The 26,940-nt window shown below is 39.0% G+C and overlaps 1 protein-coding gene and 1 non-coding gene across 2 annotated transcripts; both read left to right on the forward strand.

The window, feature by feature from the left end:
- The first annotated feature begins 2,810 nt into the window (after positions 1 to 2,810).
- Positions 2,811 to 26,940, forward strand: Terf1 (telomeric repeat binding factor 1). The gene is made up of 9 exons (XM_090338946.1): positions 2,811 to 3,143; positions 5,340 to 5,435; positions 10,180 to 10,301; positions 15,032 to 15,118; positions 15,991 to 16,140; positions 17,998 to 18,110; positions 19,854 to 19,945; positions 23,949 to 24,055; positions 26,175 to 26,940. The coding sequence occupies exons 1-9, from the start codon at positions 2,831 to 2,833 to the stop codon at positions 26,355 to 26,357; spliced, it is 1,263 nt and encodes a 420-aa protein (XP_090195072.1). The 5' UTR covers positions 2,811 to 2,830; the 3' UTR covers positions 26,358 to 26,940.
- LOC150058872 (U6 spliceosomal RNA) lies at positions 6,063 to 6,169 on the forward strand. The gene has a single exon (XR_016536728.1). It is a non-coding gene; the product is annotated as a U6 spliceosomal RNA (small nuclear RNA).

Here is a 26,940-nt window from a genome sequence, read left to right on the forward strand (position 1 = left end):
ATGATAAGGATACCTGCTCAGCTATGTTCATCTCTGTACTATTCACAATAGCCAGGAGATGGAAACAATCCAGATGCCCTACTGCAGATGAATGGATACAGAAAATGTGATATATATATACACACACAATGGAATTCTATATTGCCAACAGACAAGATAAACTAATGGCATTTGCAGGGAAGTGGATGAATGTAGAGCGAATCATGTTGAGTGAGACAACTCAAGACCAAATGAACAAAAGGCGCATGGTATCCTTAATATGTGGCTATTAGATCCAAACAGTGCAAGAGTGAGGACTCAATATTTGCATACCCAATGCTGTGGACATGGCACGGGAAATATAAACAGAATTACATAGACATAAAAACTTATGACTCTATAGACATAATGCTTTATTACATAGATTAATACATATCTATGATATACAAACCCAAACCCTTAGCCTAATTTTGATTATGTTCTAAAAATTAAGAGCTTGTGATTGTATATAGAGATTCCCTTCTTGAATACTTGTTTGTTAAACACGTCATTTGAAATATGATGTAAAAATCAATGTTAATAAATTCTTTAATTAAAAAAAAAGAAATAGCCCTGAGATGGGCCAGGAGTTTGGCCTAGTGGTAGAGTACTTGCCTAGCATGCACAAAGATGTGGGTTCAATTCCTCGGTACCACATACATAAATAAAAGCCAGAAGTGGTGCTAAGGCTCAAGTGGTAGAGCTGTAGCCTTGAGAAAGTCCAAGGACAGTGCTCAGGCCCTGAGCTCAAGCCCAGGACTGGCAAAAAAAAAAAAAAAGAGAGAGAGAGAAAAAGAAAAAAGAAATAACCCTGAGAGAAATACTCCAAGGCAGTAGAGTCCTAAGCCAGGTGACAGCATAGGAATATCATTCAGGTTTCAGGGGACTCTTCCCACAGGTTCTTCTTAATGTACTAAAGAGAAAACTGAGGCATAACTGATCCAAGTTGCCAAAACTAGTAGCTAACTTGCAGGCTCCATTACAATTAGGCATCTTTTTTTTCTTCCATATATTTTTTATTGTAATTAATAGAAGGGTTACATTATATTCACCAGATAGAAGGTGCATTACTTCACATTGATACTCTTTCTCACATCTTGGTCCCCATTTCCCTCCCCTCACCTCCACTCCTCATCTTGTTTTCCCCCCTTCCCTATCCAATTTCAAATAACCAAATATGCATATATACAACATATAAGAAAACAAGGTGAAATACTGTAATATGAGATAACCAAGGGACAGCAAAAGAGATGAGAGATAACACAGTACATTAAGGACAACAATCACTCATTATATGACTTTTGTTCCTATACTTCCATAGCCAAGTATGATGGCATACACCTATGATCTTTGCATTTGGGAGGCTGAAGGCAGATGGTGAACTTGAGGCCAGTTTGGGCTATAACAAGCTCCAGGATAGCCTATGATTCACAGCAAGAATATATCTTGCTGTAATTGAAGGCTATCACCTTCAATTATGACATATTATGAAAAATAAATTGTGGCCAATGAATTTGATAAACTAAATTATGATATTCCTGTTACTCACATAGAAACAGAAAATACACTCTACCCTCATCTCCTTTGGTGTTGTAAATTACAAAATTAGAAATAAGGATTCAGAGGTTTTGGTGTATTTACATGGTGGAATTTGGCTTAGCATAAAGGAGGCAAATAATTATAATAGCTGGGCACTATGACCCTGGTCTGTAGTCTTAGCTACTTGAGGAGGCAGAGATTGCAGATTTGGATTGGAAACCATCTTGGGTGAGAGAGGGAGGGAGAGAGAAAAATGGGCCAGGAGGGTAGGGGGAAAAGAAGAGAAGGAGAAGGAGGAGGAGGAGGAGGAGGGGGGGGGGAGGGAGGGAGGGAGGGAGGAAGAGCAGGTGAGAAAAAGGGAGAGAGAGCAGTAAAATTCTATCTTACCCCATGACTGAGCACAGTGCCACCTGGATGTTCTTCAGTTATATAGCAAGCACACTGGCATTCACATGTCATCTTCAGTAACAAGGGAGGCCCAATTAGGAATTTCAAGGCCCAGACATGAAGCAAGATAAAAAGAGGACTGAAGCCTTGGAAGAACCTGTTTACAAAGACCTGGCTAGGATCTCCCTAGCCAGAACTACCGGACAGAAACTCTGAAAGTAAACCCCAGCAATTGGCATTTTAACAAGCCTCATGTCTGCTTTGATGTGTATTTAAATCTGGAAAGCACTGATGTTATCAGTGCTTTAGAATATATTTGCGTTTTAGTAACTGCATTAAATGAACATTATGATCTGAAAGTGTTAGTCTGGGTATAGACATATGTTTAGACCAGATCTCTGCGGCTGTAAGCGAAGGCTGGTTTGGAACTCCCCGTATAGCTTAGGCAGGCCTCTGACTCATGACCCTCCTACCTCCTCCTCAAAAATGCTGGGATTCCTGGAGTGCATCAAGTTTTGTTAACGCCTGGAATCATTTGATAGGCTGTGAGTACTTACACTTTCCGAACTGCACTACATACATAATGCGTTTCCATTAGTCTTGTTTCCACTCAAATTTACTTTTAAAAGCAGGACCAACCAGCACCCAGTCTCTCCCACTCAGCCTGGGGCTCCAGGTTGACGGAAGTCGCTAACCCTTTGATGGACTGGCGGGGAATTCAACGTCGAAAGGCGGGAGCATATTCGGGCCAATCAGAAGCTCAGCTCGAGCAGCTCTTCTACTCTGGCGATGTGATTGGATAGAGACTTTCGGCGGTCGCGCTCTAAAAGAGCCAATTAGTGCTCAGCGCTGGTCGAAGGGGCGTTCCCTCAGTGAGGGCCTAAACATGGCGGAGGTCTCCTCAGCACCCTGTAGCCCGCGCGGGCGCGCGGATGGGGACGACGGAGGATCATCCGGGGAGGAGATGTGGGGCACGGAGGGGGACAACCAGGAACAATTCGAGTGCCACGAAATACTTGCATGCCCGTTGCAGACGGCAGATTCTGACGAAGAGGAGGCGGGGACAGAGGTGAACCGGTTGGCGGAGGTCGAGGCCGTGGCCGCTGGCTGGATGCTGGATTTCCTCTGCCTGTCTCTGTGCCGGACTTTCCTCGAAGGCCGCTCCGAGGACTTCCAGCGCGCCCGCGACAGCACCGAGGGTGAGTGCGGGGCGCGGGGAGGCCGGGGCCGGGCCCCGGGCCGGGGCCGGGGCCGGGGTCGGGGTCCGGGACGGGGCCGGGGTCGGGGTCCGGGCCGGGGCCGCAGCCGCAGCGGACGCCCCAGGCCTAGTTTCCCCCGGCGGAGCGGGACGAGGCGGGGAACGGAAGGAAAGCGAGCTGCTGCTTCCTCGGGATCATCTCCTGTCCGCTCCTCTCAGTCTCTGAGGGGTGATGCGTTGTTGAGACGAGTTTGCAGCGCGGCGGAGAACGCTGTCAGAATCTCGATGCGAAGCCAGCCAGGGCTGGAAAGTCTGTACGACTCTTATCTCCAGATAGCCAGCAAAAAGCCGGAAGTGAAGCTGTGTTGGAGCTAAAAAACTCGGGGACAGCGTTCGGGTCCTGAATTCAAGCTCCAGAGCCGGCACGCGCCCGGTCCCCCAGCATAAAGTTGCTTCCTGCCCAGTGTCCACCTGATTTTGTTTACTTGTTTACTTATTTCGGCCCCGGTCTGTTTCGCTGCAGAGATGCCAGTCCACCTCTTGTCATTCTTCTCTTTTTGGTTCATTTTCTTGTTACCTCTTTAAACGTCCGTGGCTCTAGTAAGACGGAGTTCAAGCCTCAGTAAACCTTCACTTTTACCTACTTGCTGAGTATAGAACTTAGAATAAAAAATTAACTGTCCATGAATTCTGTCCAGATAGCCAATAAGTGATGGGCAAGGAAAGACTAGCATGGATTATTAAAGATGTACCACATATGTAGAAAAGGCTGGAAGTGGTGTTGTGGTTCAAGGGGTAGAGCTCTAGCCTTGAGAAAGACCAACGACAGTGCTTGGGTGCCGAGTTCAAGCCCCAGGACTGGCAAAAGAAAAAAAAAATCTTTTAAGTCACTTGGATATTTTTGTCTGTTTATGTCAAAGAATTTAGTCCCAAATCGGACTGAGGGTTGGTGACCTGTTATCCTCCAGGCATCAGCTTCTAACACAAATTAGCTGGCAGTAGCTGTTCAGTGCATATTTAGTGGTTGGTGTTTAAATTGTGCATACATTTATTTGTGCTGTGTTCTGGGAGATTTTAGACTCCAGGCCCAAACTCCTGGGTTTCACAAGTCAAGTTCAGCAGGAGTAAGGAGACTAGCTCTGCGTCCCCTAGATAACTGGCCTTTGGTTTCCCCTGATTGTCCTCCCTAAATTGTTTGCCTTTCTATTGGTTTTAAGTGTCTTCATCTGGTTTGCTTTGCTATGTAAAACACTTCGTTAGGTTTCCAAATTCTACACACTTTATGTGGTTTTGACCTATATAAGCTTTGTGGGGGGGGGGTGCTGCATTCGGGCCTTCTGGTCTTTGAGACAGGAGTATAGCGGCAGTCCTACAGCTCCTCAATAAAGGTTCAGAATCTTAACTCTTAAGCAGTGGCTTCTATGTTCCTTGAAATTGAGTTTCCTTACAACACAGCCAAGTGCCCCAACATGCCAAATAGTAGATAATGGTGAAGGGCCGAGAAAAAAACTTAATCTTACTTTTTTCTTTTACCAGAGCAGAAGTTTGGTTTAACCTTAAGTAGGAGAAAGAATTTGAGGCAGGAAGAAGTAGAAGTAATTGTTAAACTATCTCTGCCCATGGTGGCTTGTTCAGCAATCCCAGGTATTCTTGGCAAACATTGTTTTGGGGTTAGTCATGTGAGGTCTTACCAAGACAAGAGTCTTTCAGGCCTGGCCTATGGTCTGATTCTTCTAAATTACAATTTAGTTCCCAAGTAATTGACAGTAGGGGAGAATGGCTCAGGGACAAGGAATTTTTTTTTTTTTTTTGGTGGGTCACAGGGCTTGAACTCGGCCTGGGCCCAGTCTCTAAGCTCTTCAGCTCAAGGCTACCACCTTATCCCTTGAGCCATATCCCCACTTCCCATTTTTTAGTGATTAATTGGAGGTAGAGTCTCATAGTCTTTAGTGCCTGGGCTGGCTTTGAACCGTGATCCTCTGATCTCGGCCTCCTGAGTAGCTAGGATTACAGGTGTGGGCCACTGCGCCCAGCTCTGTTGTAATTTTCTATAACTGGCTAAATAATGAAAACTTATACCTAAAGTCATTGGTTTTTTTTTGTAAGCCATTTGTAATCTAATACTGAGCAAATCACCTTGAGGCTACTGGATTATGTTTCATTTTTATTTTAATAAAATTCACTTTTTCTTTTCCAGCTATCATTCATGGACTATCTAGTCTTACAGCCCATCAGTTGAGAACTATATACATATGTCAGTTTTTGACAAGAATTGCAGCAGGAAAATCTCTTGGTAAATATGTGGGTTTTATTTTATCTTACATTTGAAATTTTAACTTGTGCCTAAATATAAGACAATGAAAAGAAATGGATAGGAGCTATTTCTATATTTTCTATGTTTTGAGTTTGCCTACATATATCTGGCCTATACGTATAGATGCATATATATATACTTATGTGTATATGTATACACATGTATATGCATATATGTATATGTTTGTATACAGACCAGTTATATCCGTATATGAGTACATACACATATACATGCGTAAGTAATGTGTTTATTTAGATATAAATATATGTTCGATTTATGCACATATTCTTATATCTAAGTCAAGAAAAATATATACTATCTTTTCTAAAGCAGTCGTTTTTGACCTTTAGCTTGTTGAAGAAGCTTCTTGAAAAGAAACCACTAGGTTTAGATACACACTTTTACATCTAGCACTTGGAAGGCTAAGAAGGAGAACTGAAAGTTCAAGCCAGCCAGACTGCATAGTGAGACATTGTTTTGGACAAACAAAAAACAACAGCAAAAGCAAGCTATAAGAAGCTACTTCGAGGGCCAGGAGCACGGCCTAGTGGTAGAGTGCTACTTCGAAAAAGCTACTTCGAAACTTAATTAAAAAATAATTGTTTTGTGCTCGCTTCAGCAACACATATACTAAAATTGAAACCATACAGAGAAGATTAGCATGGCCCCTGCGCACGGATGACACGCAAATTTGTGAAGTGTTCCATATTTTAAAATAATAATAATAATCGTTTGACTTCCTCATGAATCTTAAATAGCCTCATGGGGTAGCATGTGTATCCACTTAGAGCTGCTTCACTTAGAGCTGGTGAATCTGATGGCAAGATAAAACATTCACATGGCTAGCTAGATTAGTACTCGGTTTTGTTCTGTTGTTGTTGATTTTCTAATTATAGTAGGTGAGTTTATCTGTTATAATTTCCATAATACCCAGAAGTAAATGCTTTAATTATTTTTTATTGATACCAGAGTCTGAACTCAAGGCCTCACACCAGCTCATTTTACTTGCTCAGGTAATGCTCTACCACTTAAGCCATGCCTCCAACTCTACTTAGTTTTGCTATTTCTTTTGGAGATGCAGACTCATGGGCTTCTCTGCTCACAGTCTCTGAAGAATCATCCTCTGGATCTCAACCTCCTGAGTAGCTACTACAGTTGTGAGCCTTCAGCCTCTGGCTAATGTTCAAGGGTTTTTTTTGTTTTGTTTTGTTTTGCTAGTCCTGGGGCTTGAACTCAGGGCCTGGTCACTGTCCTTGGGTTTCTCAAGGCTAGAGCTCTACCACTTGAGTCACAGCACTACTTCCAGCTTTTTCCTATGTACATGGTACCAAGGAATCAAACTGAGGACTTTGGGCATGCTAGGTAAGCCCTCTACCACTAGGCCATACTCCTGGCCCAGGGAATTTTGTTTTTGTGCTTTTTAACTCAGAACTAGCATTCTACCACATGAGCCGTAGCTTTACTTCTAGCTTTTTATCTTTACTTTTTGTCAGTTATAGAGTTTGAACTCAGGGACTGGGCACTGTCCCTGAGCTCTTTTGCTCAAGGCTTGTGCTCTACCACTTTGAGCTACAGCTCCATTTTTGGCTTTTTGCTGGTTAGTTGGAGAAATCAGTCTCATAAACTTCCTGCCTAAGCTGGCTTCAAACCATAATCCTATATCTCAGCCTTTTGGGTAGCTAGATGACTGATGTAAGCCACTGGAGCTTGGCTACTTAGGTTTTTGGAAGCTAAAATGTGACATAAAGATTTTTCTATCTCACATTTATAACTAAGAAAATTAGTGAGAATGGTTAATATAGTCAAGAAAGATACATGTTAGGAAATATAAATTAAAATGAAATTTTCAAGCTGGGTGCCAGTTGCTGACTCCTTAGGGACAGTGACAGGCCCTGAGTTCAAGCCTCAGGACCAACAACAACAACAAAAAAGAAAATTTCAAACTACCTTGATGGTAGGGTTAACTCAAGCTCTACTGCTTGGGTATATTCTATATTCTCTCCCTCTCCCCCTCTCTCTCTCTCTCTCTCTCTCTCTCTCTCTCTCTCTCTCTCTCTCTCTCTCTCTCTCTCTCTCTCCCTCCCTCCCTTCCTCCCTCCCTCCCTCTCTCTCTCTCTCTCTCTCTCTCTTTCTTCCTCTCTTTCCTCCTCTCTCTCTTTTAATAGTTCTTGGCTTTGTATATATTAAGCATGTTTCCTACCACTGAGCTTAGCTCCAATCTTGTTTCTCAAATTCTGCTAACGAATGTAAACCATTTTTCATAGGCGTAGGCATCTCAAACACACACACACACACACAAGGTATAAAAAATAAAAGCAAGGCCAGGAGTTTGGCCTTGTGGTAGAGTGTTTGCCTAGCATGCACAAAGACTTGGGTTCGATTCCTCGGTACCATATGCATAGAAAAAAGCCAGAAATGGTGCTGTGGCTCAAGTAGTAGAGCTCTAGCTTTGAGAAAGCACAAGGACAGTGCTCAGGCCCTGAGTTCAAGGCCCAGGTCTGGCAAAAAAAAAAAAAACAAAAAACAGAAAAGTAGATAAAAACTGTGAAAATTCTTAGTCTTTAATCTTGAGTAAGAAAGGAGATTGAATTGATTTGTCAGAATATAAAAATGTTGCTCTCAGGAAAACAAAACCAGTGTTATTTGGAAAGCAAATTAAAGTTTTTCTGAATAGGAGCTTTCTTCATTTCTGTTCTCAACTTCTTCAGTCAAGTTTCAGGTTAGTAGATATTAGCACCATTTATGTTTTTGGTGTTTTTTTCAGTACTAGAGTTTTTAACTTGAACCTTATGCTTGCTACCTCTTGATTGTTGTCAGCCCTTGTCTATTTGTTAAAACTTGCTAGTGCAAGCTGGGCACCAGTGGCTCATGTTTGTAATCCCAGTTACTCAGGAGGCTAAGATCTGAGGATTAGAGTTCGATGAAACCAGCCTGGGCAGGGAAGTCCATGAGATGCTATCTGCAATTAACCACCAAAAAACTGGAAGTAGTACTGTGATTTAAAGTGGTAGAGTGAAACAGCCTTGAGCAATAAAACTAAGGGACAGCGCCCAGGCCCTGGGATCAAACCCCATGACTGCAACTGTTGTTTTTTTTCTCACATTCTATATCCAGTCCTTCGGCAAGTCTTGTTCTTCCTTTAAGTTCCAAATTGAATAATTATCTACTTCTCTTCATATAATTTTTCTGATTAACTATATCTGACTTGCCCACTGTTCTAACAAATGGCAACACCAAACTCTTGCTCTGGGTTTTTGTACATGCCATCTTTTCCTGAATGTTTCTCCTTCTCTCCTCTTTTCTCCTCTTCTCTCTCTCTTCTACCCTCCCTTCTCTTTTCCTCAGAGTTTCAATATGTATCTCACATTGGCATGGCCTTGACCTTTTGATCTTCCCTCAGCATCCTGAGTGCTGTGATTATAGGCTTTTATCACCATATCCAGCTTCTAGAATTTTTTTTTCTTTTTCTTTTTGGACCTTGTGTGACTGTTCCTTTTGTTTCATGTTATGCTGGTCTCAGCTCTACTATCACTTCCTCAGAGAATCATTCCTAAACAATTTTCCCTTGATTTGTCATTTTATAACCAGTGTAATCATTTCTATTCTGTATAGCCTCCAGTATTTTGCAATTTATTTCTTGCTAATGTATTACTTGTCTCTACCATTAGCTTTTAAGCATCACAAGAATTGTTACTTTGTCCAGGCACTACTATGGCTCGTACTTGTAGACCTTAGCTCCTCAGGAGGCTGAGATTTGAAGGTCTCAGTTCAGAGCCAGCCTGGACAGAAATAGAGATAGAATCTCTGACTAACCACTAATGAGCAAAACAGCTGGAAAGGAGGTATGGCTCAAGTGGTAAGAATGCCAGGACAGTGTTGCCTCCTGTCCCCCCACCAAAAAAAATAACAACAAAAATAAACAAGAAGAAAAGTAGGTACTTTATTTCTTGAGATTCTTAGTTTTTAGGTGAGTACCTATACATAATAATTAGTAGATATTGCATGAATCGTAGATGATAGATTTTAGAGAAGATTAAGTGCAGTTGTATTAAATATTAAATATACACGAAGACATTGTTGCCATAACTAGGCTTTATCGTGAGTTTGATTATAATAGATTTATACGAACCATTTAAGAATTCTGTCTCTGTGACATCTCATACGAAATATTTTAAATAATAGATGTTAAGCCGGGCGTGGTGGGCATGGTGGCTCACACCTGTAGTCCTAGCTACTCTGGAGGCTGAGATCTGAGGATCAGCTTCAAAGCCAGCCTTGGCACTAAAATCCGAGAGACTCTTTATCTCCAGTAACCACTAGAAAACTGGGAGTGGCCCTGTGGCTCAGGGGTAGGGCAATAGTTATGAACTAATTGCTCAGGGACAGAGCCCAGGCCCAGAGTTCAAGCCCCATGACTGACCAAAAAAAATCTGTATTTTAATAAGCCTTAGGCCAAGTGTGGTGAGATACCACTGTAATATCAACTATAAGACTGAGTCAGGAAGAACATGAGTTCAACCTGGACTATATAGTAAAACCTTGTTCTTTTTTCTCTCAAAAAAAAGAAAAAGAAAAACTTGTCTTCAAATGTAAGAGAATAGATAGTACCTTACATGTACTATATGTCCAATAACTATGTAAAGGAATACATTTTTGAAAACATGGACAAAGTAAGGGTCTGTTTAACTTCTAAGTTACTTATGTTTGTTCTGTTATTTAAAAGATGCACAGTTTGAAAATGATGAGCGTATTACACCCTTGGAATCAGCCCTGATGATTTGGGCTTCAATTGAAAAGGAGCATGATAAACTTCATGAAGAAATACAGAACTTAATTAAAGTTCAGGTATGAACATTACTTTTTGTTTTTGTTATTATTTTGCTAGATTATGTAAATACCTAACTCCAAAATAAAATTAGACAAACCTAGTAAAAATCAGTAAACCCACAGTAAATTTAGTAAATTCCTTGGTTCAGAAATTTTGCTTTTGGCTTGTTGTCTTGACAAGTACCTGGGCTTGGGACTTAATATTTTCTACTTTACAGAAAATACAGGAAAAATTTGAAATTTTAAGTATTACCAGCTTTTCTAGTGATTTGTGCTCTTTCAGCTTCTTTTCTCCCTCTTCCCCTCCAGTGTATTGAACTTTAGGTCTCTTTGCTTGTCCAGCTGTTGATTTACAACTCAGCCTTCCTTCCATCCCACTTTTGCATTGGTTATTTCCAAGATAGGGTCTTGCTTTATGCCCAGGTGAGAGATAGATAGATAGTAGATGAATATATTTAATATGTGTTGCCAATACTAGGACTTGAACCCCTTGCTGCTTACTTAGCTATTTTGTTCATGATTGGCACTCCAGCACTTGAGCTGTGCTGGCTAATGAATAGTTTTACAGACTCTTCTGTCCTGGTTGGGTTTGAACCACAATCTTCTCTCTCTCTTTTTTTTTTTTTTTTTTTTTTTTTTTTTTTTGCCAGTCCTGGGCTTAAGCTCAGGGGCTGAGCACTGTTCTTGGATTTTTTTCAAGGCTAGAGCTCTACCACTTGAGCGTCAGCACCACTTCTGGCTTTTTTTTTTTCTAAGTATGTGGTACCGAGGAATCGAACCTGGGTCTTCATGCATGCTAGGCAAGCACTTTAACCACTAGGCCAAACTCCCAGCCCTACAGTCTTCCCTCTCTTAACCTCCTGAGAAGCTAGGATTACATTTGTGAGCAAGGGTATAATTTATATCAATAGAGAAAGAAGAAAAACTCAAAAGATCTAATAATAGGAATTTGCTACCAGTCAGGATTTTTCTGTTTGCTACCATCAGGAATTTTCTGTTACATAAACTTTTCCTCTCTTTTTTTTTTTTTTTGTCCAGTCCTGAGATTTGAACTCAGGGCCTGGGCACTGTTCTTGGGCTTTCTCAAGGCAAGTACTCTACCACTTGGGCCAAAGCACCCCTTCCACCTTTTTCTGTGTACATGGTACCGAGGAATCGAACCATTCTTCATGCATGCTAGGCAACCTCCAACCACCAAAGGATAGACAGAATTGAAAATCCAGCTAGTTCTTTAGCCTGCTAAATTTATATAGCTAGCTAGATGATAATGGTAGCCTCATCTTAACCACATGTTTATACCAGAAAGGCCCTGAGTTCAAGCCCTAGGACTGGCCCAATCTTCTGGGGCTCTATAGAAACCTGATCTTTGTTTTTGCACTTCTATAAAGTCAACTTGATGACAGTTATATATATAGCAGATTTTAATATATTTCAGAGTACTTGCCAGGGAACCACTCTAAGTACAGTTACATATGACTCCTCAATCTTGTTATAAGTCCTATGAAATGTTACTCTTTAATCCTCTTGTAAGTCCTATGAAGTTAGTATACTATTATTTCCACAGTGTGTGTCTATGTCTGTGTACCTGTGTGCCAATTCTAGGGATAATTTAATTGAAGATAAAAGTCTTTCAGATTCTTATGTCTGGATTGGCTTTGTACCAATCATGTCTTAACTACATGTTATATCAGAAAGACTAGTATATAAAATGATAATTCAAAGTCACCTGACTTGGTGTATTTCTAGTAGATTTTTCAAGGATCCTGAGGACTATGTATCCCAAATTATGTCAAATACTTGTCTACCTCTCATTTCTCTTGTTCAAAATTAATATTTAAGTAGGTCTTAAATGTATATCCTTTTGCTTCTGATTTGTTAATTTCTGCTTTTATTTTGACTCATAAAAGATAAAGCGATGATTATTTATTAATAAGTGTATACAGGCCATTTTTTATTTAACTTGTTTTTTTTATTAAAGAATTTATCAACATTGGTTTTTACATCATATTTCAAATGACGTGTTTAACAAACAAGTATTCAAGAAGGGAATCTATATACAATCACAAGCTCTTCATTTTTAGAACATAATCAAAAGTAGTCTAAGCGTTTGTATATCATAGATACATATTAATCTATGTAATAAAACATTATGTCTATAGAGACATAAGTTTTTATGTCTATGTAGTTGTGTTTATATTTCCCATACCATGTCCATAGCATTGGGTATGCAAATATTGAGTCCTCGCTCTTGTACTGTTTGGATCTAATAGCCACATATTAAGGATACCATGTGCCTTTTGTTCCTTTGATCTTGAGTTGTCTGATTCAACATGATTTGCTCTAGCTTCCTTCACTTCCCTGCAAATGTCATTAGTTTATCTTGTCCGTTGGCGATGTAGAATTCCATTGTATATATATGCCACATTTTCTGTGTCCATTCATCTGCAGTAGGGCATTTGGATTGTTTCCATCGCCTGGTTATTGTGAATAGTGCAGAGATGAACATAGCTGAGCAGGTGTCCTTATCATATCTTGGGTTATGATGTTCAGGATAGATGCCCAGAAGTGGTATGGCAGGATCGTAGGGAAGGTCAATTTTCAGTTCTTTAAGAAACCTCCACACTGCTTTCCAGAGTGGCTGAACTAGTTTACAATCCCACCAGCAGTACAGTAGGGTTCCTTTTTGTCCACAACCCTGCCAACATCTGTCATTGTCAGAGTTCAAAATCTTGGCCATTCTTGTTGTAGTAGGGTGGTATCTTAAGGTTGTTTTTATTTGCATTTCCTTTATGACCACAGATGATGAACATTTTCTCATATGCTTTTCTGCCATTTTAATCTCTTTTGATAAGTTTCTCTTTAGTTCCCTTGCCCATTTAGTGAATGGTTTGTTGGGTTTGGGGGGATTAGTTTCTTGAGTTCCCTGTAGATATTAAGCATTGGCAGATGTATTATTGGTAAATATTTTTTCCCAGTTGGTTGGCAGTCTCTCTACTTTTGTGTCTGTACAGACACTTTTTATTTTTAGGTAGTCCCATTTATCGAGTTCTCCAATGTGTTGTGACCCTGGGATTCTGTTCAGGAATCTTTTGCCTGTGCCTATGAGTTCCAGTGTTTCTCCTACTTTATCATGTAGCAGTTTCACGGTTTCCGGTCTGACATTGAGGTCTTTGATCCACTTTGAGTTAATGCTTGTGCATGGCGAAACGCTAGGGTCAATTTTTAGTTTTCTGCATGTGGCTTCCCAGTTTTGCCAGCACCAACAATTGAATTGACTGTGTTTGTTCAACTGTATATCATTGGCTCCTTTGTCAAATACAAATTGCCTATAGGTATGTGGTTCTGTTTCCGGGTCTTCTATTTTGTTCCATTGATCTTCTGGTCTGTTTTTGTGCCAATGCCAAGTGGTTTTTGTTATTATGGTTCTATAGTAGAGTTTGAAGTCTGGTATTGTAATACTACCAGCATTGCTCTTTTTGCCTAGAATTGTTTTGGCGATTCTAGGTCTTTTCTTGTTCCATATGAACCTCTGGATTGTATCTTCTATTTCAGTAAAGAATGTTTTGGAAATTTTGATGGGGATTGCACTGAATTTGTATATCAATTTTGGCAGTATAGCCATTTTCACTATGTTGCTTCTCCCTAGCTGTGAGCATGGGATGTCTTTCCATTTCCTAGTGTCCTCTTTAATTTCTTTCGTTAGGCTTTTATAGTTGTCATTAAATGATTCCTTTACATCTTTGGTTAAGTGACCTTGGTGTTGTGCTGGAGGCTCCCAGCAGGAGAGCCCCGCACTTAGGTGTTTGGTTCAATCAGAGGCTGGCTCCCAGACTCATGCACCCCCACCCACCGTTGGAAGGCAGGGTCTTAGCCCCACTCAGTCACCAGTTTCAGTGGCCTGGAAGAGGAGGCTATTGGGCAGGTGGGAGCAGGGACACCTCTACCCCTCTTGTTGGGGTGCTGGGTCTTAGCATCCACCCGCCTGTCAGTCTCCAGTCAGTGGCCTGGGGAAAGGGACGGTTGAGGGAAGGGACAGGATTCTGAATTCCTTGTCCCCCGGAACTTGCCAGTCTTTCTTGGGTGGGGTGGGAGGGGTCTGCGTTCAGTTCTGTAGCACACCACCAGCTCTGCTTTCCCGATGGGTTTGGGGGAAACCATTGGACTACTTACTCGTCGGGGTTTGGTTGTGAGCTGCTCTGTAGTGTTGGAGGATTGTTTACTTCCCCTCTGCTTTTGCTGCAGTTTGTGCTGCCCGCATCCAGTCTGTGTGGGTTCCTGCGTCTGGATTCTGCCGCTTGCTGGAGTTGCTGAAGTTTGGGGCTTCCTAGACCTGGCACCCTCCACTGAGGCTTGGAGTCGGCAGCAAGGGTGGGGGAGGGGGTCCTCGCATTTCGGATTCTTTGAGAATGTTTCATATAAGCTTTATCTGGATTTCTTTTCTGGTTTGTGTACTTCTCCATTGCTTCTTGAATTTGTAGTTGTGGGTTTCTTAAGATAGTTGGCCCGTTGGATTCCCTGATTCTCTATTTTTGTGGGAGAGAGCTAGGCTGGGTCCCTATTGTCTCGGCACCATCTTCTGACTCCCTATAGGCCATTTAAAAGAATTTTTTTTTATCTTTCATATCATTTAAAATGAATTAAACAGCATAAAAAGTTTGAGATATTTCAGCCCTAGCCTGAGTTGCATTAATAATCAGTTATTTTTAAAAAGGAGTCTAAAGTTATATATTTGTCATCTTGTCTTTAAGGCTATAGCTGTTTGTATGGAAAATGGCAGTTTTAAGGAAGCAGAAGAAGTATTTGAACGAGTATTTGGTGACTCAGATTCACATACGGTATGGTTCTTTTGCCTTTTTTTTTTTTTTTTTTTTGCCAATTCTGGGGCTTGAGCTCAGGGCCTGGTCACTGTCCTTGAGCTTTCTGAAGGCTAGCACTCTACCACTTGAGCCACAGGACCACTTTGGCTTTTTCTGTGTGATACCAAGGAATCAAACCCAGGGCTTGGTACATTCTAAGCAAACACTCTACCACTAGACCATACTTCTGGTCTCTAAAACCGTAGTATTATAGAACTATTTATATGAAAAGTGGAAAACTGAAGAATATTGGAAGCCAAAAAAAATGCTTTACTAATCTGATATGTTTAAAATGTCATTTTAATATTTAATCAGTATAATATCTCCTTTTTTTGTTCCAACCCTTTGGATCTGGAGTCTTTTGTTTTGTACTTACAGTATGTTGAACTTCCAACTAGCTACAGTTAAAGGGCTCAGTGCTCACACATTAGACAGCACAAGCATAGAGAACACGTTATGATTTGCTTATTTTTCTTAGAGTTTTTGTTTCGTTTGAAACAGGGTCTCCCTATATTGCCCACAATGGCCTGCAACTTCTTGACATTTCCTAACCCTGCCTCCTGAGTGCCAGGATCACAGATGTGTGCTACCGTGCTTAAAGACTTCCTAGAGTTTATATGATCATTAGTAGTCCGGGTGTGGGATGTGATTAATGTCAGTGGCCCCATTTATTTTTAAATAAAACTTACTAGATGAATTAAGCATATTCAAAGAAAGGAAATATGAATGTGGCATACCTCTAGAAAAGAGATATGTACATGTCTTATTTGTTTTCAGTCCAATAATACATGACAAAATTTCCCGTATTTGAAACTAAATTTGAATGTATTAATACATCGTATGTTCTTTAGTCTTTAGGAAGGAAGTTGCTTGGCATAATCTCTCAGAAAGTGACATACCACTCCTTTTTTCAACACTTCAGCTACAACACCATGATGGAGAAAGTTAAGACTTATGTAAAATGTGTGGTAAATGAAAAATCATCAACTTTTCTAATGAAGGTATGCATATTATTTCAAGGAGGATCTAATGATAGACTTAAGAGAAATTATGAAATAATGCTTGCATCTAGGTTTTGCTCTATTGCAAATCTCTGCTAGGAGAGACCAAGGTTTCTACTGATTATGACAAATGAGGGAAACCATTGAGCCTATCTTCCTTTGAGTCTGGCTTACTTCACTTAATATGATTTTTTCTAAGTCTAAGGCCATATAGTATGACGCTAAATGAAAGGATCTCTAGGTTATAGAAACAAAAGCCATATAATGAGTGATTGTTGTCCTTAACGTACTGTGTTATCTCTCATCTCTTTTGCTATCCCTTGATTATCTCATATTGTTACAGTATCTTACTTTGTTATCTGATATATTGGATATATTTGTATTTGGTTATTTGAAATTGGATAGGGAAGGGGGGAAAACAAGATGAGGGGTGGGGGTTGGGGGAGAGGGAAATGGGGACCAAGACATGAGAAAGGGTATCAATGTATGTGAATTAATGTACCTTCTATCTGGCAAATATAATGTAACCCTTCTATTAATTACAATAAAAAATATATGAAAAAAAAAACAATCAGCCAGAAAAAAAAAAGAAAGAATGCTTGCAGTAGAGTCTAGTTTTAGAGAAAAACTTAAATGTAGAATAAGACATAAATGAAAATATATTCAGTTTTAAGTACATTTCTAAACATTCTTAGGGAAAAGTAAAATCAGTTTCAAGAAAGAACTTCACTCAATGTTTTGTTGCTGTAATGATGATCAAGCCTAGGGCATCTCACATGCTAGTCAGGTACTGAGCTGTACCTCACTCTTAAACACTTTTTGAATAGTGTTTTTATTCTGTCTTTGCCTTACAGTTTTAACTTAATATGTTGTTTAATGGAAAAAATCATGATTAATTTGAGATAATTTAATTTCAAAATACCTGGAACTTTTTTTTTCTTTTGTGGGTCATGGGGCTGGGACTCTGGGCCTGGGCACTAACCCTGAGTTCTTCAGCTCAAGGTTACCATCCTACCCTTGAGCCAAGCCCCACTTCCTGTTTTCTAGAGGTTAATTGGAGATAAGAGTCTCAGGTCCTTTTATGCCTGGCTTTAAACTTTGATCCTGAGATCTCAGCCTCTTGAGTAGCTAGGATGACAGGCATGAGCCACCGAAACTTTATTTTTTATTTGTCTTTTTTTTTTTTTTTTTTTTTTTTGGTGTCAGTCCTGCTTACAAGATAGCCCTCTGTCACTTGTCACAGTGTCACTTCTGGATTTTTGCAGTTTATTGGAGATAGGAGCCTCAGGATTTCCTGCCCTGGCTGGTTTCAAACCACAATCCTCAACTGTAAGCCACCTAAGTAGTTAGGATTACAGGTGTGAACCATAATAATAACGTTGTTGTTGTTGTTGTTGTTATTGTTATTGACAATCCTGGGCTTGATCCCAGTGCCTCAGCACTGTCCTTGGGCTTTCCTCAAGACTAGCGCTCTACTACTTGAACCACAGCACCACTTCCAGCTTTTCTGTGTATGTAGATCAAGTAATTTAACCCAGGTCTTCCTACATGTTAAGCAAGCACTCTACCACTAAGCCAAACTCCCAGCCCAGGAACTTTAGAGCCTTTTATCTTGAGATTGATGGAAGAGCATCATGTCTATTTACAAGGAAAAACTTCTATAGTACTTATTAACCAATTAGGTTAGCTAAAGTAGCTCTGTGCATTTTCATAGCTATTGGTGAAATTTACATGGTATCCTTTATTAGACTGTGACCAGATACATGAGCTGTGACTACAAACAAATTGAATTGAATTTGATTGTATTTGCTTAAAATGCCTTATTCTTTCTCCTTCATACATACAACCTTCCTAAAGGCAGCAACAAAAGTAGTAGAAAGTGAAAAAGCAAGAATAATGATATCTCATGATAAGCCCAATAAGAAGGCTATTGAAATGGAAGCTGAAGATGCTTTGCATAAAGTAAAAAGGTTTGTAGACATACTAATTTTTGTTGTTTATGAATGTTCTGTTTCCAGATAAAAGTGATGCTGATGAGCCATTTGAAAGAAATTATCAAGTACTGTGTGTTTTCTTATTGATGATTATATTTGATTGGATATACTGTGTATAGCATTATTGAAGTACTATGTAATTTAATAATGGTCTCAAAACACAAAAGTACTGGTGTTGACAATGTAGATATGCCACAGAGAATACTTCATGTTAAGAAGATATTTAATAAATCCATTCTATCATGGAAACAAAAAATATGATGCTAGGGAAGAAAGGGAGTAAAAATTACATTTCTGATGGGTGTCCCAAATTTCAGTTTTATAAAACTACTTGAAAAACAGGTTGTGATCTATCAGAAATTGGGTGGCAGACAAAATAACAATGTCCAGAGAACAAAGTCTGCCTGAATTATTTCAGAAATAGGTCATTTGGGATGCTGAGTGGGACCATGGGGAAGAGTGGCTGACTCGGTGTAGAAGAGGTCATTGTCAATGAGAAATATGAGAGTTTATCCATTAACCTCTGTAGTCATTCATAATAGCAGTGCTTTGTAGACAAGGTCTGTGAGTGATAGAAAGTACTTGGAAGGATAGTAGGTAAGCTATGAAGAATGATCAAAGGTAGCTTCTGTCCTCAAGGATTAAAATTTCTATGGAAGCATTAATTCGAAAATGAAAACTTGGAGATCAGGCATATAGTCCTTGTTTAGCATACAGGAAGCTTTGGGTTAGAGCCCCAGTTCCACCAAAAAGAAATCAAAAACTACAAAAACCAATGCATAAAACTTTATATGGAGGAGGTCACAAAGTTGAGAAATACAGTTCCTGAGAGGCGGTATTAAGAAGGTAGAGATCCAACAAGTGGAGAGATTGGGAATGTAACATTCTAGAAAGTAAAACAGAAAGGTTGGGGATGGAGGAAAGAGGAAAAGAAATAACTGGCTACATCAAGTATGTATAGAAATAAAAGAATAGTTAAAAGAGCACCCATCTTAGTTGAGGATGATACAGCTGTCTCAGCTCCAGCGAAATATTTTGTGAATCTTAGTTTGCTCCTTTATGAAATGAAAATAATACTGATTTTACAAGGTTTTTAAAAATAATTTTACATTCAGTGGAATAATTTTCAGCTTCTAGCTGTCTAGAAGCTGAAAAGATAATCAGATATTTGCCATCATGAAGGGATGAAGTTTAGAAGCTATAGAAAAGAATGTTAATGTTTTTAGCTTGAGGATTATTATTTATTATTATTATTATTATTATTTGGCCAGTCCTAGGGCTTGAACTCAGGGCGTGAGCACTGCCCTTGGGCTTTTTCCTCAAGGCTAATGCTCTACCACTTAGGCCACAGCACCACTTGCAGCTTTTCTATGTATGTGGTACCAAAGAATCAAACCCAGGTCTTCATGCATGCTAGGCAAATACTTTACCACTAGGCCAAACTCCTGGCCCTCCTTGAGGATTTTTTTCTGCCTTGTCTTGGGAGGCTAATAGAATCTTCATGTCTGAGTAAGAGAGACTGAAAAAAAGAATAAAGAGAGAAGTCTTTGAAAACAAAAATTTTAAGTCTCAATATTAACCTGGAGCACTAAGCAAGAGTACCACAGGAAATAGGACAGAGCAGAAAAATCTCAGAACAACTAAAGATAACCCATCTTGCTTTTTTCATACCTTACTATTCTTTTCGGAATCAGACACAATCTTTTGTTTTTCCTCTAGGTCTCACAAGGATCTCTTTTTAGCAAAATTAACACTTGGAAGTAGTCAACAGTACCTTAGTAAAAAAGAGGAAAAAGTGGAAACTCTTCAAAGTGAGTACTATTGCCAGAGCCAGCCGGCAGCGAACTGGGGTTCCTGACTTAGGGGATAGGGACTTGGAAAAGAAGAAGCAGACAGGAAAAAGATGGGGTCGGGAGAACTACAGCCCAAGTCAGCAGCCCAAGAAGGCTGAGAGCTTAAGACTGTAGCCTCGTTTATTTCTTTGTTCCAATCTTAAATACTTTTCTAAAAACCAGGAAACTGCCAGGTGTTGCATTCGTACAAAACAGCTTTGCAGGTCCAAGGTCGCTCTGATCCCATACTCTGTCCCCAACATATTATTACTGTAGTTTTACAAATGGAGAGATGGTTTGCCCTCAAAAATGATCCAACTGTTTACTTCATTAGCACAACACAAAAAGCACGCTTCTAAGAAAATGAAAGCACAAGAGTTAAATCTTCTGATTCAGAGTTAGATAATTTTTCGATTCTGACTGCCTGGGTTAGAATTTTTACTCTGATGGGGTCACTTTTCCCCCCCACCCCCGAAAGAGAGTTCTTCCCCTAAGAATTGAACCCAGAGCCTTGAGTTTGTTAGGATTCTATCACTTGAGCTACAACTCTAGCCTGTAGCACTGCTTTTCTACCTTCATGAACTGCAACTTCAAAGTTATTTTTCTGAGACATAAATGCAATTGAATTTCATTATTCATGAATGGTTGGTTATTGGTCTATAACTTTCTTAGGGTACTGAATTAGTGAATACTGAATCATTATTTCCAGAAGAATATTCAGGGCTAGATTCCATTGGGCCTTTGCGCCACAATATTTTTATTAACTGATCAATAACCTTGTTTTATATGTTCCTTATTAAAGAAACTGTTATTCTGATTAACACTGAGTCGCTGCCAGCAGCAGGGTAAAAGCACACATGATTTCGTGGTAGTCTTGCACAGAGAGATACTAGACAACACTTCTGTTCTGTACTTGGAAAACTTGGAAATTTTAAACCAGTGGAATTAACAGAAGCCCAAAAATTCAAAAAGAAAGTGTTACTAAGCCCACCCAAAGAAGACACTAGTTTAGTGTAAAAACAAAAAAGCAGAATGTTACCTTCTTTGACATTAGCTGTGACTATAAACATCCATTGACTCAAACTTTTGCTGCCTTGTACATGGCCATTAGTAACCTTGAAAAGTAAGAGTATCAAGAGTATTGATTTGGGAGTTTTATAGACTTGCACAATAGGTGAACTTGCAATAGACTCTAATTATTGACTATATGGCATTTATAATTATAACTATTTTAAAAACAAATGTCAGTGTCTAAGGAAAGAAAAACAAGACTTCTTGAGGTTGGAGCTATAGCTCAGTAGTAAAACATATTTAGCATATTTAGTCTCTGGATTGAATCAATCATAAGCACACTACATAGGTAGGATGAATGAATGGATAGATAGATATTTTTTAATCAATTCAGTCAATTCACAATTATTTTCAGTCTTTTATATATTTAATTTTATGATACTTCCAACATTTATAATCTACTTCTGGGATTCTGTGTTACCCTTTTTATGGGTAACACTGGGGGTTGAATTCTGGACTGATCATTGTTTCGATTGCTTGCTCAGCTGGTACTCCACCACTTGAGCTACACCTCCAGCTGGACATTTTCCTGGTTATTTTGGAATCTCAGACTCCATCTGCTTGGAGTGGCTTCTAACTTTAATCTTCCAGATCTTGGCTTCTTGAGTAGCTAGGATTGCAGGTGTCAATCACCAGTACCCAACCCCTTTATTATGCTTTCGTATTCTTTCATCCCTGCCCTCTTTTTTCCTTTCCTGTCTACCTCATCAATGGTTTTGTTGACTCCTAATGATTAGTTTTCCACAGATGAGAGAAAACATGTGATATTTAACTTTGTGGGGTTGGCTTATTTCACTTGACATGATTATCTATTTTACAAAAAATGACCTAATTTAGTTCTTCTAATAAAATTCCATTATGTATATATACTTATCCATTCACCTATGCATAGGTGATAGATTCATAACAGCTAATGAATAATGCTGTGATAAGCCTGAGTATTCAGGTATCTATGGTAAGCAGACTAATTCTTCTGAGTATAAACTTAGAATTTATGTGGCTATATCATAAGGGAGTTCTATTTTTTACTTCTTTTCCCGTAGTGGTACTGAGTATGAACTCAAGACCCTGTCATTCCTAACAAATACTTTACCATTTGAGCCATGCTCATTCTAGCCCTTTCAATCTTGTGATACTTCCAAATGATGATTTCCATGGTGGCTGCACTAATTTATATCCTTATCAGCACTATTTTTCCCACTATGCTTGCTGGAATTTGTTTTCTTGATTAAAGCCACTTTGGTGTGAGGTTAGAATCTCAGTGTCATTTTGATTTGCATTTTCAGATAGCTAAGGATGTTGAAATGTTTTCATGTATTTACTGACCATTTATACCACTTCATTTGAAAAGTGTCAGTTCAAATTTGGCACCAGTATCTCACACCTGTAATACTGCTTAGGAGGCTGAGATCCGGAGAACCAAAAATCTAAGTTGGGCTGGGAATTTGGCCTAGTGGTTAAAGTGCTTGCCTAGCATGCATGAAGACCCAGGTTCGATTCCTTGATACCACATACATAGAAAAAAGGGAGATAGGAGTTAATTTGTACTTTTATGTCATTTAATATTTTTATAAAACTAGGTAGACTAGCATCTAGTGTGTGTATTTATAGTTGTTGCATCTGATATGGATCTGTTAGATGCTTTCTCAGATATGTGTGTATCTGTCTATCTACTGCTTGCTTGGGGCTTCATTTTCTTTATTCCTTATTCCTCCTTTCACTTTGTCTGTGAGGTGTTCCCCTTAGGTAACAAACAGATGGGTGCTGTCAATATCTTGAAATTGGAGAATTATGACTGTTAATGTCAGTTATTACTGAAATGTGTGTTTTAATTCCTGCCTTTTTTGTTGGTGGTGGTAGTGGTTGTTGGACTTCAACGGTGAGCCTCAATGTTGTCCTTGAGCTCTTCAGCTCAAGGCTAGCACTCTACTATTTTGAGCCACAGCACTTCTGGTTTTCTGGTGGTTTATTGGAGATAAGAATCTCACAAACTTTTGTGTCTGGACTGGCTTTGAACTGTGATCCTCAGATCTCAGCCTCCTCAGTAGCTAGGGTTACAGTTGTGAGTCACTGTTGCCAGGCTCATTTTGTTGTTTTTGAAATATTTGGTTTTTCCTTTTCCTCATTTATCTTTAATCTTAGATGAGATTTATGTTCATGGTTCCAGTATCTTCCTCTCTTGTATATAAAATTTTTGTTGAGCTTTATACTTCTCAGCTTTTAGAATTCTCTTGTTCTGTGTGCTTAATATTTTAACCATAATATGATGTAGAGAGGTTTTTTTCTTGGTCTTATCTTCCCTTCTGGGTTACTATAACTTTCCCAAGTTTAGGAAAAGTTTAACAACACATATTTTTTTTTTTTGCCAATCCTGGGTCTTGAACTCAGGGCCTGAGCACTGTCATTGGGCTTTCTCAAGGCTAGAGCTCTACCACTTGAGCCACAGCACCACTTCTGGCTTTTTCTAGGTATGTGGTACTGAGGAATAGAATTTGGGGCTTAGTGCATGCTAGACAAGCACTCTTATCACTAGGCCAAACTCCCAGCTCCACACTTATTTTATCTTACTAAATTGACTTGAGGGAGGAAGGAAGTAGGGAAGGAGGGAAAACAGCTGCTATATTTCTTGTCTATGTCAGGTGTTCTTACACATTGTAAGAAGACTTCAGTGATCTTATATGACAGTGTTTCCTTTTTTAAATAAAAACAATGCAAGCTCAGAGAGCTGAGATGACTTGTCTCAGAATACTTCCCTTCTCATTTTTCAATCATGATCCTTGAATTGTATTAGCTTCCAGTTTTGGAAAGCTTTTTAGAATAGCAGATAGGAACGTAAAGATAACTTTTAAAAATATAATCCTCATTTTCCTCTAATTTGAAACAATATTGATGGCCATTTCTATTTCTTTAGGTGGAAAAGGGAAAAAAGAAAACGCAAGAACCATCGGAAGTAAGAGATTACATGACTCAGAGGATCAGCACAAAAATCCCCAAAAGCAGAAATCTAGGAAAAAGCAGGTATTTTATTAGGTTTGAGTAATACTCAGGAGCATTAAAGTTATAGCATAAAGTCAATTCATTACATACAAAGTAAAATTTATATCCACATTATAGTCTTTCATATTAATTACTTCCAAATAGGTCCAATTTGGTTAAAGACTTCTACATTTCACATGATTCACATGTTAAATTTTATCATAAATGTTTTTATTAAAGCAGTTTGTTTCCCCTCTCAATGTGTCAATGCATGTAGTCTTGTGCTCTCTTCCCAATATCTAAAACTATGTACTTATTTACTAGCTGATAACAGCAGGCAAATAAATGTAGTCTTTGTTATTTTTCTTGTGTATGGAACTTTTTCTTATCCCCTTTAAGGCAAATTTTTATCTTACAACTTGTAAATGTGGTAATATGTGACAGTCACAGTTCCAGGCCACTAGACTTGTTATTTTGGCTTTAACTTCCACAAGTGAATACAAAAAGTAACTCCTACTTTTGATTTACTTGCTGCACATACCATTTATGTTTTTCTTTTTGTCTCCAGTACTAGGGAGACAGTGTCTTAGACATACTAAGCAAGTGTTCTCCCTTTCAGCTAGATGCTCAGCCCTTGACTCTTTTTTATTCCTGCTGTTTCTACCATGGAATGACAATGTGACAACAGGTTGACAAGAGCTCCAGCTGTTGCACACCAAGGATTTAGAATGGATATGTGTTTCCTTATTCTGGAAAAGTGTGCATGATAGTTTTTCTGAAATCAAAGCATACCCTGTTTCAAATCAGTTTTTTTTTTTTAGAGTCATAGGTTTTTATGTCTATATAGTTATGTTTATATTTCCATTACCATGTCCATAGCTTTGGGTATGCAGCCACACTACTCCTTCCAGATTTTTGGTGCTTAATTGGAGAAGAGTCTCTTAAGACTTCTCTGCCCAGGTTGTTTTTTGGGGTTTTTTTGTTGTTTTTTTGTTTTGGGGTTTTGTTTTGTTTTGTTTTGCTAGCCATGGGCTTGGGCTCAGGGCCTGAGCACTGTCCTTGGACTTTCTCAAGGCTAGCACTCTACCACTTGAGCCTCAGCACCACTTCCGGCTTTTTTCTATGCATGTGGTACCGAGGAATCGAACCCAGGTCTTCGTGCATGCTAGGCATGCACTCTACCAGTAGGCCAAACTCCCAGCCCCCAGGTTGGTTTTGAACTGTAATCCTCAAATCTCAGTCTACTGAAAGCTAGCTAGAATTATAGCATGAACCACAGGCATTTAGAAAACTAGATTCTTTCTAAATGTAAAAAATGTCTTCCTGGAGCATTTCTCATAGTCTGATCAGAGTAAATAAAAATCCAGGTTGTCAGATTTCTCACCTGCTACAAATGTAAATATCACCACTTTTTCATGTAATTACATTTCCACCTAAGCATAATGTACTTTATTAACATACATTTGTATTTATTCTTTTTTGTACTTTTGAACAGAAGTAACTACCCTTAATATGTTATGTTATATAGTATATATAAAATTCTTAAAAAAATGAAAACTTTTTTCATCTTTGAGAAAGAAAGTAAGCATTATTTTAATTAAAAATAGCTGCGTTTGGACTGGGAGTTTGGCCTATTGGTAGAGTGCTTGCCTAGCATGCACGAACACCTGAGTTCGATTCTTCAGTACCACATACATAGGGGGAAAAAAGCTGCAAGTGGTCCTGTGGTTCAAGTGGTAGAGCTCAGTCTTAAGAAAGCCCAAAGAAAATGCTCAGGCCCTGAGTTCAAGGCCCAAGATTGGCAAAAAAAAAAAAAAAAAAAAAAAAACCAACAACAACAACAAAAGAAAACTGTGTTTATAGTAAATAGATGCTTTTTTTTCTCCTTCAGTCGTGGGGCTTGAACTCCAGGCATGGGCACTTTCCCTGAGCTCTTCAGCTCAAGGCTACCACCCTATCCCTTGAGCCACAACACCACTTCTGGTTTTCTCGTGGTTAATTGGAGATAAGAGTTTCACAGTCTTTAGTATCCGGGCTGGCTTTGAACCACAGTCCTCAGATCTCAGCCTAGGATTACAGGTGTGAGCCACTGTGTCCAGTTTAGATGCATTCTTTTTAAAGAATTGCTTCTGTGAGTAACTCTTCCATTTTTTACCAAAAGGTATGGCTTTGGGAAGAAGACAGGAAGTTGAAATGTGGTGTGAAGAAATTTGGAGAAGGAAACTGGACAAAAATACTGTCACATTACAAATTTGAAAACCGGACAAGTGTCATGTTAAAAGACAGATGGAGAACTATGAAGAAACTAAAACTGATTTCATCAGACAGTGAAAATGAAAACTGATTACCTTTGTCATAACGTGGAAAAGATATGAAGTACTTGTCACTGCATCTTTTTTTGAAAATTGGTGGTCATTGTTTTGTCTTAAAATGTTGTTTAGAGCATTATTTTTTTCCTGTTAACACTTAGTGAATGACGATTTGTGTGAACTTACATGCCATCACTGTATTCTTCAGAAATCTTAATTTTTGACAAAGATGTAAATATATTTTATAAAAAAATAAAGCCTAATTGGCAACCAAGATAGTGTTCTATGAGGGAAAAAAAAGTATATTTCTGTTTACTTTCAGTGTCTATGGGGTAACTTCAACCTCATAAAAATGCATTTTCTAAATAAATGAACTACGACACAGCCCTTTGAAATCAGATAATGAATTGATTTATTACCTTAATAGGCTGCTTAATTACTAAGACATGTGTTCTAAAATGATAAATGTGCAAAGTAATCTATTTTAACAGAATGTCTCAGTAGTTTTCCGATAAAGGAAAAAATTAAACATCATTGCCTATAGGACAAAATTTATTACCATCAGCAAGAGTAGCTTAGTGCTTCATTTGAGAACCATCATTTTAATTTTTACAACTT

Source organism: Megascapheus bottae, chromosome 9 (assembly GCF_031878675.1).
Source record: "Megascapheus bottae isolate mThoBot1 chromosome 9, mThoBot2.hap1, whole genome shotgun sequence".
Taxonomy (NCBI): Eukaryota; Metazoa; Chordata; class Mammalia; order Rodentia; family Geomyidae; genus Megascapheus; species Megascapheus bottae.